Source organism: Notolabrus celidotus, chromosome 8 (genome assembly GCF_009762535.1).
Source record: "Notolabrus celidotus isolate fNotCel1 chromosome 8, fNotCel1.pri, whole genome shotgun sequence".
NCBI lineage: Eukaryota > Metazoa > Chordata > Actinopteri > Labriformes > Labridae > Notolabrus > Notolabrus celidotus.
In genome coordinates, this window is record NC_048279.1 from 26,647,425 (window position 1) to 26,667,333 (window position 19,909).

The 19,909-nt window shown below is 41.8% G+C and overlaps 1 protein-coding gene across 4 annotated transcripts in view; it reads right to left on the reverse strand.

The window, feature by feature from the left end:
• Positions 1 to 19,909, reverse strand: part of atp8a1 (ATPase phospholipid transporting 8A1) — a 130,285-nt gene that overhangs the window by 103,500 nt on the left and 6,876 nt on the right. For all 4 annotated transcript variants that reach the window (XM_034689800.1, XM_034689798.1, XM_034689799.1 and 1 more), the window contains exon 2: positions 2,202 to 2,316. In XM_034689800.1, the coding sequence (XP_034545691.1) occupies positions 2,202 to 2,316 (115 nt within the window). The remainder of the gene's footprint in view (positions 1 to 2,201; positions 2,317 to 19,909) is intronic.

Consider the following 19,909-nt stretch of genomic DNA (forward strand, 5'->3'; position numbering starts at 1 on the left):
AAAAGATGTTGTGCAGTTTTCTTTGCTGCGTGCATCTTTATCATACAAAACATACACATAAGCATGCTTGCATTTTTCGTTTATTATTCCTATTCAGTTTATAGCTGTCTATGTAAGCACATACACATCTAAGGTTGCTCATGCAGCAGGAACGCTAACAGTAATATTCCTTGACAGAGGACGGCCTGACCCAACAAGCTTGACCTTTAATGCTAAAAGCACTGCACTTCTCCAAGAGGGACTACTGGATAAAAGGGGCCAGGCTGGCATATCTGGACTGAGGCACCACCGGTGATACAAATCTTGCAGGTACTTATCAAACTCCATATGCCTGAGGATGCGGTCATGGTGTTTCCTCATGTCAAGGCCACCCCGTTTTTTCAATAATGGGTTTTGTGCAAAAGTAATCTCAAGAATACAAGATTCCCTACAGATCTGTCTGCATTACAGTCACAACAGAGGGGCAGCGTCTTCTTAGCAAAGCGTTCCCTCAAGGTAAAGTCCTCCTAACATACTTAAAAGCCTCCTTAATGAATTCTCGCTCTTCAATATTTAAGCTTGCACAGGTTATTTAAGTTGCAGCTACACAGTCTAGCCATAGTTACATTTGACTGTTGTTCCCAGGACACTGAGGGTAATGGTTGATTTAGGGTTAAAGTGCAAAGAGGCAAAGCCATGCAGCGGGTCATCAGGAAAACACAGGTGACCTCTGGGCCTTTACTTAGTCTTAGTCAGAAGCATTTCACACAAACTGCAAAATCTTTGAGAGAATAAAACTGTGGTGAGAATTTTTCTACACAGTGAGGATAAAAAATCATTTTAAGAAACATACTGGAAGTACTGGACAGTAATCAATAAAAGACAAGCTTGCCTGAGTAGCTAGACACCTTCATTGTCTCATACTTGTGAGCTGTACATTAAACCTCTACACAGTGTCTTTATATTCTGTTGTAAATGTCACTGATTACAAATCAAGTGCATACCACTTGACACCGTGTTCCAAATTATTATGCAAGTTGCATTTTTGTGAATATTTTTAAAACTATGTCAAGAGTCGTTTTCAAATTTGTCAAGAAGTCAGACAGTGCATATATATTTTTTCAACTGTGTGGTTAAAATTATACTTTTCAAAGTACGTTTGCTGTTTTTTTAAATAAAAGCAGAATCTGCAGAAATGAGTGTTGCCAAATTATTATGTAAGTTGGTAATAAGAGCATATAACTTGTGAAAATTAAAAACTAAGCACCATTTTAAACGTTCTATTGATGAAATTAATAATATTTACTACAACTGTATTCAAACTTCAACAAAGACAACAATTTTCTTTAGATTTAAATACAAAATAAAACTGTCTTTAAAACATTTCAAATCTAAAGTGATTCTCAAATGTCCAATATAACCTCCTTTTCTTTCAGTGAGGGTCAGAGGTCACTGGTAAACTGATTTAGTGAGGTTTCTGATGACTCATCTGCTGACTCTGTGAGCTGTACCTTGTATAGCTTTCCAAAGATGCTCTTTTGAGCTGTATTTCTTGCCTTTACTGTAAATTATCTTCTTTATCATTGACCACAAGGTCTCAGTCCAGTTGAGATCAGGTAAGCAGGCAGGCCAGTTCATGAGGCGATCCTCTTTTGTATTTTCCTCCATGGAGGAAAAAACATTCAGCTAAAGTGAAAAAGATGCTAGTGTTCATGCATGAGCACAATGCACCATCACATGCCTCACGTTATTCCCAGGACAGGATGGCATCCCAGGGCTTTAAAGAGGACCGCCTGGTGATTCTGTTGCCACTTGGTAACCACCCAAGCAGATGTACTGCTGCTTGAAGACTCAAGAAATGGGTGATGGTTATCTTATGCATGTTGCACCAACATTGTCCCATTGGTTATTTTGATAGTTGGACGTCCCATGAAATGAACTCTACTATGAATATTTTGACATCATGATACGATTCCCAAAAGGAGGGGAAGATAATTTGGGCATCAAATTTGGGGGTGAAGGCATCTCTGCAACACTGCATTTATGAGTTATAATGTGCTTTTGGTTACTCTATTTCATCTTCTGCGTATAGACTTTTAACATTGCTGAATACCAATTTAACATTCAACATTTTCGATAATTCTTGCAGCCCTATTTTTCACCGGTACATACCTACATTTTTTCCATCAACAATTTGAATCAAATCCAATACATCTCCTTACCTGACCCGGTTGTTGCAGAACTTTGTGAACTGCTGCTGATTGAGGTGTATCATCCGGGCATCTTCTTGGTCAGCTAAGGAAGTCTTCTCTGATGTGTCCTCTGTCTTTTCATATCCTGCAGAGAGTGGGAGGAAAAAGACAACGTGTAAGAAAGAAAATCCTCTGCTTCGAGCACACAAAAGAGGAAGATGAAAAGGTGTTCTGAAGTGGTTGAGTCGGTGTGCGTTGAAAAGTCCCCATAGGAGACTTTTGAGTCTTTAAGAGGAAGACTGTGATTTCACTCTGAGTGAAACTAGGAGACTGCGGCTGACCTTGAAGCTTAGACATACTGTATATATTAAGTTTTCACTTCTGTTAGTGCTATGTCAATGTTATACTTTTCAAAAGAATGTCATGCTCTGAAAAGTGTGTTCAGTACATTCAGTTGTCTTTATTTTTTTTGCGGGCTACAGTCACGAGGGCCCGCGCAGTACACCGAGAAGACACTGGCTGTAATTATCTGTGTGACACACTTGCCTGAGATCAGGAGCAACAATCTGATAGCAGTATAACGCTCAAATCATTATCCTAATGGAGTGAGAAGGTGCTTTCGAAAATATAACAGTGGGTTTGCCAGATGACATGTCACTGACAATACATCTCTTATTATCGCCTCAACAGTGAAATGCCGACTTAGAGAGAAACCTTGTTATATAATGATACAGGGAATCACCTGCAGTGTGTTAACAGGCTGACTCATACAAAGGAACCTACATCTGTGGAGGGAAGCAACGGTTCTTTCCATTCCTTTTTGATAAAGCTTATAGTTAGAGCTGGCTCCGGCTTTGACCAGCTCTTAGTTATGCTGCTATTGGCTTCGACTGCCGAGGGAACTGGCGCACTGACACACTGGGATCCTATCTCACCCCCTCCCCCAACCCCCCCCCATTACTTACTTTAACTCTCCCTGTCCCATTGAAAGTTACCAACCATAGACCTTTCTGGAGTCCCTGAGCTCCCTTGTCTCGTAGGTTCCTCTGAGTCGCTGCTGTAGACGTCCTCCTGCTGTGGACGTTCCAGACTCCAGCTACTACTACTACTACTTGTCTCATCACTATCATCACTCTCTCTCTCTCTCTTTTTCTCCTCTATCACTCTTTCCAACCCCAACTCGGTCGAGGCAGATGGCTGTCTAACATGAGTCTGGTTCTGCTTGAGGTTTCTGCCTGATGAAAGGAAGTTCTTCCTCGCCGCTGTAACTTGCTAAATACTGCGAGGTGCAATGCTCATGGTGGATTAAGAGGAGATAAGTCTGAGTCTTATCCTGTCTTGGTGTTGGGTCTCTGTTGATAATTTAACATAAGGTGCATTTCAACCAAGAGTTCCAGGGTCTTTTAGGCCCCAGAACTACTTTCCCCGGAACTAAAAAGGTTCCTGTGCCCCCATTGTTGTCTGCATTTTGACCGCAGGCTGAAGTCCCAGGTAGATTGTGCAAATCAGGCCAGTGACGTATGGAGAAAAACAATTATATTAAGTAATATTTTGAAATCTTAATAAAAACTAAACTAGTATCCAAGGAACTCCCTCTGTGTTTCAACAACTGTCTAAACTCCACAAATACCATAACGGTTATCTGAAAGTCCCAGGACCTTTGAAAAGTACGAGCCCCCAAGCAGGGTCTTTTCAGGGGGGAGATTATCTACCCCTGAACAAAATTTCAGGGGTAAAGTCCCTAGTTCTGAGGTAAAGATCCTGCGGTTGATAAACGCCTATAGAATATGGTCTAGACCTGCTATGTTTGTAAAAGCGTCTTGAGATAACGTTTGTTGTGATTTAGCGCTATACAAATAAAGATTGATTGATTGATTGATTGATTGATTGATTGATTGATTGATTGATTGATTGATTGATTGATCCATTGAGTTCTCATATTCTGCAAGTTTTCAGAAGACAAATTCCAAAGTGTGTCTTAGTGTTTTTCAACTTTAGTGTATCTGAAAACCAATGTGTGACCATTACAAAAGCAAACCTCAGCCAGTCTACATTTGTCCAAAATTGTTCTGCTACACCCAAAACATTCAGTAAACATCCCTGGTGTGATTACGTAAAAAGAGACATTTCAAAACTCACATTGCAACAACTGCCTCTGGATATTTTCCTGGAAATGTGTCGTGATTAGAGCTGGGAATTTCCTGCCAAGAATTACATCCTGCTGGCCAGAGTAGTTAGGACTTATCTGTGTGGATCAGCTGTGTGGTGACAGAGGTACTGTACGTGTAAGGCTGTGATCCAACTCTATTTTTGGGGGATTTTTTTTTTGGTTTTCTCTGCTCAGCTTAGCCTATAAACTGATACCCAGTCCCACTAGAATTCAGGTCCGAACCAAATGCATAAAAAAAAAGCTCAGAGAAGTCATTCATCTCTCACTAATATAATGCGCCTTACTCTGGACATTAGATTAAAAAAAGCTTTTACAGCAGAAGTCACCGTCAACTGCTGAAAAAAAAAAATCTAATCAAATCCCTCTTCTTGTCTGGATAACACTTTTCTCTCCATCTCTAGAAGAGACAGCACTGCTCTGCTCCTACCAAGCTCAACCCAGTGGGATGGTGCTATGTTGGCTGGATGAACACATCAAAGTGCTGTATGTAGGCTGCAGAGCTGTGTAGCATGTAACGCAATCTGCTCCTGAAAACCACACACACAATATTTGATTTGTTTGATTGGCCTCTGTGTGTCCTACTTTTCCTCGGTAAGCAAAGCTCAAAACATCCCAGACACCTGTTCCTCTACCAAACGTGCAGGGGTTTCCATGATGCAGAGAGGTGATGCATCTGGGGGGAAAGCATGTTGTGTGGTTACACAACCCTGTTGCTTGAAGCGCCTTACCAGATACAGTATGGAATAAGAAGCTCTAGCAATTGAACAGAGAGTGACTCTTTTTTTTTAAGTTATATTTTTGGGCCTTTTTCCTATATCTGATAGGACAGCTGAAGAGAGGCAGGAAATGTGGGGAGAGAGAGGGGGAAGACATGCAGGAAATGGTCGACCGGCCGGGAATCGAACCGGCGACCCCTGTAACAAGGACTGTAGCCTCTGTATGTGGGGTGCTTAGACCGCTAGGCCACCAGCGCCCCCAGAGAGTGACTCTGAAGGGTATGCAAAGATCAAGGAGATTTACAGAGATGTTGACTGAACTTAACCCACTCCTAAAAAAAACAAAGTGTCCTCCACATGGCCTGGCTTTACTCTGAAAATCAGAACTAACATACAGGACAAACCATAGACTGTTTAATTAACAGACGTGGCATCCCTGACGTCACACATCTGTTCCTGAGTGCTGTTTTAAAGCCAATCGTCAGTGGGAGCCATATTGGAAATGTGGAACGCAACCTAACTGCTCGCAAGCTAGTGTGAGGTAAAGAGGCGGGGTTTCAGCCTCCTAGCCAACAGCGACAGTGTTCCCGCCTGTCAATCAAGTCAGTAGTGTCCTTAAATGGGCAAAACTTATAATCTTAATATATTCTGAACTTTCTTGTTAGAAAAAAATTCACCCCCTGTACAGTGTGTGCAGATTGAGGAATTAGCTACTTGGCCTGGAGCCAATTTTTTAACCAGGCTGTAAACATGTTTATTATTGCTGCAAAGATCGTCTTTTTTGAATTGGTGTCTATGTGGTTTCCTGTGTTTCTGCAGCCAGCCTCAAGCGGACACTCAATGAACTGCAGTTTATAACACTTCCGCATATGTTTCTTACTTTGAGACCGGAGGTTGCCGCTTGGACGTCACCCATCTGTTCCTGAGCACTGTTTTGAACCCAATCATCAGCAGGAGCCATATTGGAAATGCTGAACGCAACCTAACTGCTATCGAGCTAGTGTGAGGTAAAGAGGCGGGTTTTGAGACTCCTAGCTAACAGCTGTAGTTTTCCCACCTGTCAGTCAAGTCAGTCACGTCCTTAAATGGGCAAAACTCGTAATCTTAATATATTCTGAACTTTCTTGTTAGAAAAAAATTCATCCCCGTACAGTGTGTCCCGATTGAGAAGTTAGCGACTTAGACCGAAGACGATTTTTGAACCAGGCTGTAAAAATGTTTATTAATGCTGCAAAGATCGTCTTTTTTGAATTGCTGTCCTTGTGGTTTCCTGTGTTTTTGCAGCCAGCCTCAAGCGGACGCTCAATAAACTGCAGTTTATACTTCCACATGGGCTTCATATTTGGAGCCCATAGGTCTCCGCTTGGGAAAAACACAACAGCGTGAATGAAAGGACGGAAATATTAAATTGATTACTTGGTGGAACATTTTTTATATCTAATTTTTAAAAGCCTATTCAAACATCATATTTAAAATGTAAATGCAAGAAGAGAAAGTTGAGCTTTTGTAATGTGTTTCAGCAAAGGGTTTGATATTTGGTCTTACTTTTAAGGAAGTTATTTTGCCAGTTTGGCATCTTTGATCTTAAAAATAGAAGTCACACTAAGTCAGTTTACTAAATATCAGATACACTCAGCTGATCTAAATAATTGGCAACTCATTTAATAAGTGCCAGTCTGTTCTTGTTGCTTGTTTGTTGTTGTTTTTTTTGGTAAAAAAATGTACGAAATGTTCCATATCCTCTGTGTCTTGCTCTTCATATTAGCAGGATTTACTGTTTGTCTCTTTCATCTATTATTAACTTTTTGTTTTGAACGACTAGTCAGAGTAATCAAGACATTTAAAGATGTCTCTGGAGATGGTTCAGAGCTATGATTGATCCATGAAGGGTCTAAAATGTCGAAAAACAGGCCACAGAATAATGACTGATGATAGATAATTCAATAGTTGCAGCCAAACTAAAAGCAAGGTTCACCGCAGTTATGGTGAGTTATGTTGGGACAAAAATGTTTTCCTCTTTTTTTTCTGCATAAGCTGAAATAACTGAAAAAACACCGCCTAACTAGAGAGAGTAGATCTGACAAGAGCCATCGTGTTTGTAAGATGAGAAATACTTTAAAAGAAAACAAAATTCCAGCAGCTCACATTTCCCTGTCCTCATGTTTTAATTGATACGTCTGAATTAGCGCTGCCAAGAAAGCACTACTGTAAAACTCTTAAGTCAACAGTATTTTCAGACTCTCAGGTTGCATGCATGTGATCTGGTGTTTGCTTTAAGGCCCCTTCCTACCAGGGACAGGCTCAGCATGGCTCCCCGCTAGAGTTAAATTCAGGTGTTTAAAAATGGAAAGAAGGGACATTCTCAGGAAAAGAGAAAGCGGGAAGGCAGAAGAAAGGGAAGGCTGGCTGCTGGAAATATCAACAACAACAAACGCAGAGTCATGAGGTACTGTAACCAGAGCTCCTCCCGGATATGCCCCAGTTGCGACCTGCCCCCCCTCATCCCCCGTCTGCATGCAGCATTTCTTCTGTGTCATGTCGAGTCAAAGGAAACAAAGACAAAGACTGACACGGTCTTCAAAGTCACACTGTCGACTTCCTCTTCTCTGTATTCCCCTTTCTTACTCTCACCTTCTCACTCGTGTTACACAAACCCTGAATCTTACATTACCCCTCCTGATATTTTCATGATCCACTTGGTTTAGCAAGGAGGGTTACTTTCCTTCTTCCTATCATCATCCCCTGATAGTTTGTCTCCCTTGCATGTGCTCCCGGGCTAAAAATAACAAGCCCCCTGCAGTCATTTGGTCACCAGGGGGAATCATGGGCTGGCTTTCCCCGCTCTGTTATGCAAGACATCACAGCAGCATAGGTGGTTTATTGGATTATCGTGGTGGCAAAAGGGTGTGTGGATCCTGGCAGCAACTGGAGATTAGACAGTGGTGCCTACTGCTTAAGAAGGGAAACTTCCTACTGCAAAGCCTGTGATTATCACATACTGTTTACATTCACAATAGGTCAACATAAACAAATGATTCCTGGAAACACTTCCTTTGACTGGGAGGTAAATATGATGGATATGATCAGCAAAATGTTATAATTTCCCAATTGCTTTAAAAACTGTTTTAACAACCACACCAACAAGTGTTTAATCTTCTCCACACAACAGAAGGGAAGGGGAATTGAATTTTAATAATGGTGATATCTTAATGGGATCTTAATTTGGCCATGGGAGAAGAATAAAAGGACTTCCAGGCCAGGTTAAGGGTTTACAGAAACATGACCTCATAAATCTATGTAAAAAACAACCACTGAAGGTGCTGTAATGGAAGCATCATAGTGCAGAATACCAGCTGAAAAACTGATCCAGTTAATCTATTCTCTCTTGGCGGGAGGTCCCACCTTGAGAGGAGGTTATTTTCCCCCTCTTTGCATGCCACAAGGCCAAACCTCTTCTATCCAACAGACTCTGCATGCTGGAGGAGAGGGGTTTACAGTTATAGTGCTGTAGGTAAAAGGAAAGTAAAGGAAAGTGACTCAAAGGCATTATACCTCACTGATGCTAGTCTGGGTGGCCATCTAGGTACAGCAGACTTTCAATGCTGTGGCATAGATATAGTATCTATCAGTAACACTAACCCGGGGCTTCCACCAGGTATATGTCCGGTCCCTCTTGGATTCGCTGCGGTCCGGCACCGTGCTCTCTCCTCCGTCAACACCCACCGTTTGAGTTTTCAGAACGCAGCATGGAGCCGGACCGCTGGACAGCTGGAGTCATGTGACTGAGGGTTTCTGTGGTTACTACTGAATCAAGGATTCTCCTCCTCCTCTCCTCATCCATGTTGTCTTTATCATCCTCTGAAAACCTCTGACATGTTGACTCCAGGCCTGGCTCCGCTCATCATGATGGTTTGTTGTTGTAGTTAAGTGAAAAACGATCTGGTGATAAAACAGTGTTTTATTCTAAAAATTAACCAGATGTTTTCATTTTGTTTTGGTGCCTGACTTCCTGTCCCGCTTGATCTTCGCTGATGAGATTGATGCATCGTGCTTCGGCATCCAGCAACAATAGAAGTCTTGTGTATCTGATCCGGAAGGTTCCAGATTGTGCCGTATCAGAGACGCAGCTGGAATGCAATGGAGCGGATCCAGTGGACGTTAACACATTGAGTAGAATAGAAACCTATCAGATCCGATGCCGTGACGGACCGGAGACAGACCAGACGATCCGGTGGAATTTGTCCGCAAGGGTTTATACAATCGACTCCAATGTCACCATATAAAATAGTATCAGTGTCACAGAAACAGACATTACTGACAGGGATGAAGTCATTTTTTCCAGGGATGCCCCAGTGGCCTTGGAGTCAAGGAATCTGCTATGAATCACAGCATCACATTTTCATGTCTGGCAGCAACTTTTGTAGCATATCAATTCATGTGTCTCTGCTTTTGTGTTCACTCTCTACTGCAAGCTGTCAAATAAAGCTGTATGATGCCCGGACAGGCTTTCTCAGTTTTCAGGGAGAAATTAATCTTATTTTGCAGCACTAAAACATCGCCTGAGTTTAAGTTAAACTTAAGCCTCCTGATTCTTCATGTACAAGTCAACAGAAATCGATCATATACCAAACAGAGATCTGATCGAGCACACAAAGGAACAAAGCCGACAAACAAAGTCAGTCAAGAAACTAGATGTTTGAGAAGCCTGGGTTATCAAGGAAGTAGAGCCCGCAATGACAAATGAAAACAGAGTGCTTGCATTGCTGGTGACTGCAGCAGCACAAGGCCTGAGTGAAATAGCAGGCCAGAGGAGCTGGTTGAGCAGCTGTGATTGATGTTGTGTCTCTGTGTTGTGAATGAGAACTCGCAGCAGGCTCCTGTATGCTAGGATAGGCCAGGTGCTGCAATGCACCAGTTGCAGCTGATACTGCTACTGCTTAACTAAGTCCTTTTGCTCTACGCACACAGCAGCACCCACACCAGGGATGTATCCAAAATTTGAGTGGAAACAAATGCTCTGCTGTTTAACATGCAAATATGTTGATTTGGGGTTAAATACCAGTGTTTGTATGCAGTATAAACAACACTTTACAATTTTTTGACACTTTACAATGCAGCAGTATGCAGCAAACACTAATTAGACTGTTTATCTTGAAGAAACATCCATATCATTATCCGTTTGGTTTCCGAGGAAATCAAAGCAACACCAACTAGAGATGTTTCAGAAACAGACTGTATCAAAATTGGTGAATGCACTTTTTTTTTTTTGCAACAGGGTTCCCACTCTTTTCCAGAGATTATTTTCCAGGACATTTTCAGTGATGATCAAGCTGGTATGACAGTCTAAATTTAGTTCCTAATTTAGTTCCTAAATAGTCTAATATGTTCCTTCAAAGACGTGCAGTCTATAGCTATCTATGAAATCATCTTTTTACATGCTTAAACATTATGGCAAATTGATAAAAGAATAATGCAACCACAGATGTACAGCACTTCAATGATGGGCAACTCTAAACTCAGTTTTCTCTTTTCTCAAAAAATATAAAATAAGCTAAGTAAAAAAACAAAAGAGCCAGCAAAGGAATCTGGAAGCTGCCTTACTGAAATAAATAAATAAATAATAATAATAATCATCAGAGGAGAACTGAATGACAAAAAATGGCCACAAATGTTTCTCAACTCAACTCACACTCAAAATATACCTGCTTTATCATGGTTTAATCATGTTGGAATAATTTTCCAGGGCAATACGTGATTTCCCTGGACATTTGACTTTTTCTCCCATTTCCCAGGTGTTGTCCAGTACTGGAAAACTGGTCAAATGTTTTCCAGGTTTTCCAGGACGCGTGGGAACCCTGTTCTAACGTGAAGCCTACGTAAAGAAGATACAGCCTTTGTAATACCCTGCAGTTGTCAGCTGTATGTGCGTGTTACCAGAAAATTATCCTATTTGATTTAACACTTCAGCAAACATCTTAAAAATGGCTTGTCTCAGTTGCGATGTCAAGTTTTTCCAAGACACTATGGTGTTCCTTTTTGTCTCGCCCAAACATGGCTCCAAAACAACCATGAAGACAAACTGGAGGCCAAGCCCACAAACCCACAAAACCAATATTTGATGTAACAGAAGCTAAGTCCACTTCTTTTGAACAGTTTATGGGTGGACACTGTGCGTCAACATTGTCAACATGAGCTACATCAAACAGGACAGCTTATTTGAGAGTGTAGGGAGACCAGAGAGTTGATCATAGCTATGGATCATTGGTGTTTTGCTTTTCTTTAGGCTCTCATACAATTGCAAAGCTTTTCCACACCTCATCTGCAATGTGTAACGCACAGAGGTCCCACTGTGTGTTCACCAGTCATGCCGCATTGCATTTCCACAACATCAAAATGCAATGTGAAATTGGATACTGGAACACCAATATCACACTGTTGCAGGGTCTATGTGAAAGGACAAAGCATAGACCGTATTAATGGACATAGTACCCGTGACGTTACCTGTATGTTCCTCAGCACTGTTTTGAAGCCAATCGTTGGCGGGAGCCATATTAGAAATACTGAACACAACCTAACTGCTGTGGAGCTAGTGCGAGGTAAAGAGGCGGGCTTTGAGCCTCCTCGCCAACAGCTACATTGTTCCCGCCTATCAATCAAGTCAGTCATGTCTTTAAAAAAACATTTTTTGATGGTGGAACTTCATTACAGGGTGTTGCGAGGCAATGTGAAAGAGGTTTATGTCTTTGCTTTCTTTAAGTTCATTGTACTACCTGTACTGTACTATCATTCTGTCAGCTGTTGTCTCTGTTGTGTCAATCTGACAGGTGCTCTTGAGTTGTGCTTCAGAAGTCTCAAGGTGCTACCTCCACCTGATGTCCAAGCTTTTGCACAGCTGCTATTCTCGCACACCTTATCCAATTAAAGGCTACATATTAAACACTTTAATAGGATTAGAAGAGTAAAAGCAAAGCTCGAGCCAGAGAGTAGTGAGCTGAGCTGCCAGAGAAACACTGGCCTAGTACTCTGGCCCATCAATCCCACAATCTCTGTTAAATCGAATGAATAAAGACAGACATCTTTTAACTTACAGCAACATCTGATGACAGCACAGTTTTATGACGAAGTGCAGAGCTGCTCCAGCTGACATACTGAAAGCAACAATGGGCCCGGCCTGACATTCATGCACTGAAACGATGGCCTTCCCTGAATGTATAAGTAGCACACAAGGCCGTCCCTGACAGCCCAACACTGTCAAAAAAGCTGGAGGTCAGAGGTTGAGCAGCTTCCGTCTTTAAAATAGCCTCTTCTCCATATATACACATTAACGGGATCTACCTCCCACCATTCCTTGATCATTTGCTTTGTTTCTTTCACACTCAGTGGATACGACACTTCCACAGATGTCGCAGTGGAAACTGCTTTTAATTTCCTGGTGGTCACTGGGCATTTCTCAGCTCTAATTAAATTAACTGCAGGCATGTCACGGCTCAACCACCCTGACATCAATAAAGACAGTAAAAATGGGAAACTGGGCGGATACTCACTGTCAATATAACTTTTAATTTGCTTTATGTTGGACCTCATAACAACATCTTTCATCTATTAATAGAGCAAGCTTATTTCCCATATGAGTTGGCTGTATAACAACAGTGCAGGGCATGGAAAGTAAGAGAGAAAAGAGTAACAAGGAGCCAAATAAAGCTCAGTAAAAGTAGAGATCAGAAGCACACAGCCCTCAGGGAAAGCCTCAGGAGGAAGGATCAATGCCATCAAGTGTCGTAATGAGTTTGGATGAAGGCCAGATGTCAGGATTATTGCTTGTGTCAGCCAACAGACAGGCGGGAGGAACAATAGTCACAAGGGGGCATGTATTTTGGAGTGAATGCCCAATGGGAAAAAGCTGGTCCCAGTATGTTCTGGCATCGGTTAAGGCATGCCGGTCTTCCCCAATCTGTCTCTCTATGCTTTACCTTGCTGACAATTGTAGGTTACACAATCACGCTGAGACCACCAGGCATGGAAAAACCACTCTGAGAGTTTCCAAAGATACTTTAAGTTTGTCACCACTGTCAAATTTGTATGATTTCACATGACAAGCTTATCCTATTAATACGTGCTGAGAATCCTGATACAGAATATGGTAACCCTGAAAAATAAAACAGAAACCACACTTTTTTCAAAAGTGGATTAATTACCCCTAAATGACATAATGGTTCTTAGAATACACAAGTTTAAGACAAAACCATCCCCTGTAGATTTATGATGCCCTGGTGGTAATGTATAATCTCGGGTCAGGCAGAAGTGGTGGGGGTGGAAAATTATTGCAGCAATGACTGTCAACTCTGGCAAGATTAAACGCATCTAATGGCAGCAATGACAGGAACAAAAATGACCTGATCCTCAAGCATGTCACCTGCATGTCATGACACTCCGGTTAAATATTAAAGCAGCTACTGATGTTTGACCTCAAGTGAAGCTTTTCTAACACCTCATTCACAACAGACATGATATCACACACTGGGATGCAACTTACAACTTCTCTTTTGGTCTGCACTTACTATGTCTGTGATTACACGGTGGTGATGATTCAGTTGGCTGCATGACTAAGGCTCAGGGCTCCTGAGAAAGGTCCATGAATCAGTCCCTAAGGATGCAACATCCATCAAAAATGTGAAAGAGCATCTTGTTCTCTCAGATGAAGGTCCAAGCAGACTCGGATCTAACTATCGAGATACCGAGCGAACACTAATGAGCCTGAGAGAGTTGTAGGCCAGTCAATGAAGTGTAGATGAGGAGGCACGTGATCTGGCGGCAACTAGGCTCCCACACAATCCATTCAACAACACAAGGGTGGGTGGGGGCAGGCAGGCAGCTTGGAGCTATTGACATTGATCTAACACCAACAAATGAATGGCAGCCAAACTACAGTTAAGAGGCTCTAGGAGGACAAACTGCATCAAATGCTCTTCTAAAAAGATGGAAAAAGCAAAGGAAGAATGAACCTATAGAAAGTTTCACCTTTATATAAGAATCCCTTAAAGGAGTTCAGATAAAAGGTGAGGTGTAATATGAAGTTTATCACTGTCGTTCCCTCTAACCTGATGCTATCTACAGTTATTGGGGTCAAATTTGTTCTGAATCTCTGGGCTTTTGGGATTTCTCAATCTCACATCTCACTGAGCCTAATGCGCCACTTATATCTGCTCATTGCTACCACAGAAAGATCTGCACATGATTCATTTATGCCAGATAAATATTTCAGTAGTCAGAGCAGCCACAGTCTATTCATAGGAATCAAAGTCCCAGAGATGAAAGTCCCTCCTCCCCTACCCCAGACCATTTATGAATGGGAGGGAAGAGATGGAAGGGGATATAGATACTGCCTCAATCTAAGCAACAGTAACATCCATAAGTCGCTTATCAGATCACAATGCTGTAACCAGAACTCACAACAACAACAGGGCAGCTGCAGAATTAATCCTCCTCCCTGTTTCGGCTCCGTCTGGCTTCACATGTGCTCAGGCGGGCTACCATGGGACAGACAGTCCAGGGACAACATGGGCAGCTGGGGCTTGCTGTGACATCAGAGGGATGTCCGGGCTTAGCTTAGCGAGGGATCTGCAGGGTCAGAAAACCTTTCCACTGTGTTAAGAGTTTATGAATGACAAAAGGAAAGGGCAGATGGTACGCAATTAAAAGGCCTGGAAAAAGGAAACAGACCTTGTGAATACCAGGAATTGTTTACAGAGTATTTCAGTGCTGTGCCTGACCTCAAAGTAGTTATCCTTGCCTTTTGAAAACCACGTCATAAATTATATGCCAGGTTTTAATGTTGAAGTCAGAACAATTCAAGGTTTCCTCGACTATGTGAATGTGGCTTGATGTTCCTTTCAGGTAGGGAAATAAACTCTATTTTGCTAAAAGGAAAATTGTGACAACGCAGCTCAGGAATCCCATCAGTTCTATCTGCATTTTGAACACCACTAAACATTGGAAGTCAGACTGGATGCTGTCAATAAATGAAAAGGTAAGGGATCACCACAGTTATCTGACGTCCTCCTGACAGAACATGCAAATCTGGACTAAATTCAACAGCCATCAATCCAACAATTGATGACATATCTTAGGGATGTCCTGATCTGCTTTTTTGGCTCCCAATCCCGATCTAATAATCAAAACATGAAAAGGGAAAGTAAAAACCTGCAGGTAATCTACAAATCAGACAGGTTCAGCATTGCAGACCCTGCAAGCAGGGGCTTTTCAGGGGGGAGATTATCTGCCCCTGAACTAAATTTAGCCCCTGGGTCCACCAACACACGTAGTTCCGGGGTAAAGTTCCTCTGCTTGAAAAACGCCTTTTGCTTAGTGACAGCCGACATAAATGATGGAGGTGGGATGATCGGCTCTAATTGCTGATCCCTCATCAATTTTAAATGCCCAGATCAGCTCTGATCTGATAGCTGAGATCAGGATTGGAACATCTCTAATGTATTTCCTTAAAAGCCCCCAAATGCCAAGCTGCTGGTGCAGCTAGATGAATTGATGCAGTGTCATCAAGCCAAAGGGGGTTCATTGCTTGAGGACCAAGTATAACTGTTTGAACTGTCATGGAGGTCGGTCTAGTTGTTGAGACATTTGAGTCAGGACCAGAGTGCCACCAACAGAATGTGAAACATTTGAAGTCCAACCTCTCAAATGTGAGACAATCCAATTTTCCACTGTTTAAATGACTCTTGGAAACATTCCTTCCTAAGTATGCAGTGGTACATGTTCTTCATTTTATTAAATGCTCTATTTATTTTTGTATCTTTAATCCTTGCTTCTCTCCTCCTTTCAATGCTTAATATACACATGATATTGTACACAGGTATACACTTTGTCTATTTTCAAATATGTATCGACTCGCTGAATTAACTATATGAATCAAGCCCCCTTGGATGTCACTCACACTAATAATGGTAATACATTTCCATATTTTACAAGTGTAAGAAGTCAATGAAAATTCAATGTAATTCTGATTTCAATGTAATTTGCAATCTTATTGAAAATTAATTATTATTATTTCACTTTTATTCAATATTATTATTGTTATTATCCTTTTCATTGGTTGTTGTATATTACTTTATCCATCTGTCTTGTTTTTGGTTTTTTTCTTTGTTTGACTAACTGTATGTAATAATCTTGAAAAATGCAAATAAAAAAAATAAAAAAATAAAACATTCCTTGACCTTGAATTGACAACTAAACTAAACATTACAACTTTGTCCCTTCCTGTATTTGCAGGCTACCTATTTAATGCACTACTGTACTCCAGGTTAGCAACCCAAAGGATTTATTACCAAGTACTAGATAGTGACATAATTGAGGGGCACCATGTCGGCCTGACAGCATGGGACAGGGCAAGGCAACTCCACTGCCTTGTCTGCCCAAACGCAAGTGATTTTTTTTCTCCAGTGATGACTGTCAGTGAAGTGGACTAAACCACTTTTGATCCAGACTATAGTGACATTACAACCTGCTCTGCTGTTGTCCACTGTGATTGACTCTTTGGCTGACAGTGCTGTCAGCAGGCTGGCTGGAGAGACGCTCAGCGGTGCGTTGGGATTTCATAACTTAATATGAGCAGCAGGCACATTTTTACATCCTGTGGCTGTGAGGAAACAGTTTGTCAGTTTGAAGACGATGAAGAAACCATGAAAATGTGAGACCAAGGCTGTTTCCGAAATCGCCTACTATACTAGCAGTACGTACTGATATGTCCAAAATTCAGTATGTAGTAAGTAGTATGTGAACAAGAGCAAAATCTGCAGTATGCCAAAACTCCACGGATGTCTACTGATTCGGGAAAATATCTCAGTATGCATCAGACCAGTCTGCCTCGCGTACTGTTTCCCATAATGCACAGCGCTCGTTCTGCTTTTTCTTTTTCCTCATTTTTTGACGGGAGGAAATCCGTTTTTGGGTGCTGTGAAAGTTATCAAATTACATATAAAACACTTCCTAACTTTTTAAATCATAAATGGATGCTAAATAAGCATTTTATTTATTGGCTTCGCCGTTGTTTACTTCCGCTTTCCGAAACCGGAAATCCAGCGAAGTCTGGCTCAGCATGCTGCATGACAGATCGGACAGAACAGTCATACTACATACTAAATTCAAACGCAGTATGTAGTAGGCAATACCTACTGCCTACTACATTAGTAAGTAGTATGTAGCAGGCTGTTTCGGAAACAGACCCAGTGTTGGCTTAAATGTAGGAGTTTGGTGTGTAGCTGAAGGGGGGGGGGTTATATTACGGTGTTAGAATGGTTAAGGGCTCAGTGTTTCACTACATTGACCCAATCAGAGGTGATACTCAATAAAAGGCAAATAAACATCAACGTTCAGGACACAATAAAACGTAATCAGCACAATCGCACAAAATTCAGTCATATGTTGTCTAAAAACAGCTTTTACATCCGAATGGCTGAGCAATGATAACTAATCCATCCCAGTGTTTCAGAGATGTTCACTGACCTGATGTGACATGTGAGGTTACGCGTTAGCTTAGCAGGAAAAACTGGCAGCCTTATTGTTTACATATAACAGAGTACATAACATGCATATGCATACACTCTTATCACAAATACAACACTTATAATGGATGCAGTCCTTTTCTATTACCGAATCAGGCCTCTATCTTCAACAGCGTGAATTTATGCAGACCATCTATTTACAGCAACATTGACTACAGCAGAAATATATATGAAAGCATTACTGGGACTTAATTCATCTACAAGTTTGATAAAGGAATCTCAATAATGGTGAAAGTTCCCAAATATGACACTAGAAGTGAACATCTCTCCACGACAGCAGCACCTAGCTTGACAGTAAGCTGAGAAAGGAGCAGGGTCAAAAAATGCCCGATACCTTTGAGGTCAAGGGCAGCAAGACTCTCATCTTGCCCACAGTTGAACGGTGTTGCTTCGCTCTGGAGCGCCTGCCGACACCTCTCCATCTGACCTTGTCATCCCCACTGTGACACCATCACACTGACCGTCTCCTGGCACATGTGGACCCGCTGCATCCTGCTGTTCATATAGATGAACACAACTAAGCTTCTGCTCACCAGTGGAAAAAAAAGATTGCCAAAGCAGTTTAGGTCATCGTTTCTCAGTGTCCAGAACGCTGCTTTCATGAATTATTTGACGTTTGCAGACAGGAGGTGGAAACACAACTACTGTACATCTTAAGAGCTGGTGGCTGGGTTGACAAGCACAGAAGATTTATCTCCCCACAAGAACATACTTACAATGCGGCTTTCCAGTGGCTCATAAATAAGGTTCTGAGGAACATTAGTGAGGGTCTCAGCTGACCAGTAGATCCAAGATCCAATCAATTCCATAAAATGGATTGTTCACGGACTCTTGAACTGCTCAAGACATTATTCAGTTTAGGATTTTTGAGATGAACAATTAGTCTAAAGTTTCTTTCAAATATTTAGTTTAATACTTCCAAATATTTAAGATTTTACAGCACATTATAAAGCACCCAATATATGCATCTACATACCATAAACCAGAGGTTCCCAAACTTTTCAGTCCGCGACCCCCAAACTATAGGCGCCAAAGACTCGTGACTCCCCCTGTCCCTCAATGTGATTTAATGTGGCTTCATGTAGCTGGTCTGTAAAAAATGACCCTACCTATGTGTGTTTCCTGTGCTGTTATGAATGAACCTACTGCTACTGATGCTTTTGATAATTAACTGTTCATTAACCCTAAACTTAGGAGTCATCTGGCAAAAATAAAGGCAGAAAAATCATTAGATTTTCTATTTTCAAGGTATTATTTCAAGGTTAGCTACGTTTTTGTTGATATTCTTTACTTAATGGATAAAATGTACTATTTCTAGAGAACTTTTTTTTTTAAAACATTCTGGAAGACATCTCTCGACCCCCCATTTGTGTCTCACGACCCCCCAGGGGGTCCCGACCCACATTTTGGGAACCCCTGCCTTACACTATGTATGGTTTCCCAGATGTCTGAGCAGCAATATGCGATGAGATCAATGGCTGTACTACATATACCCAAGATATTGATTTTACTCACTGCAAAGGAGCCATTCAGCCCCAATCGATCACTACATTTTTATGATGTGAAATCTGTTGCAGCTGCAGTTTTAGCAATCTTAATGTATTCAGTGAAATAATCAGCAGATTCATTGAAAGGTTAGATGATTCTTGGTGTTAGACACAGAGAAGCCGATGCACTTTCTTGTCATTGAGCAATTCATCTTGCCCATGCCTGCAAAGTTTCCCCTCATCAGCTCATCTGCTTCATCACAGCTCGATATCTCCTCACGCATGAGCTAACATTGGAATAGGTTTTTCTGTCTCTGTATCCGACTCTGCGTGGTCATGTGCTCATGAGCATTTTCACATCCCCACCTCCTCACAATGACCTGCCACATCCACTTTAGCTCGCAGACAGAGGAGAATCATTGAGGTGAGTGAAATTGAGTATCTGGAGAAACACATATTACACTGGCTGCAGGTCAGTGATGGAGCCGGCGCACTAAGTGGAAAATAGAGGCGAGGAGATGCCCCCATGCCGGCACACAGGCAGAGTAGAGAGGCCCGAGGGGACTTGATATGACACACCAGCGGCCCCAGACAGGGGATTTAGTGGCGTGTTGGGCTTTTGTGCCACATTATTATCAGCCAGTGATCCGCCAGGCACATGGGCAGCTTTCGATCCCTTCAGAAGGGAGCAGCCTATTTCCCTCCAGTTTCCCTCCCCATGCTGTTTTCACTATTCAGACAGATTGAGGCTTAGCTGGTGTTATTGAAATGCTACAGGGGGAACATCCTG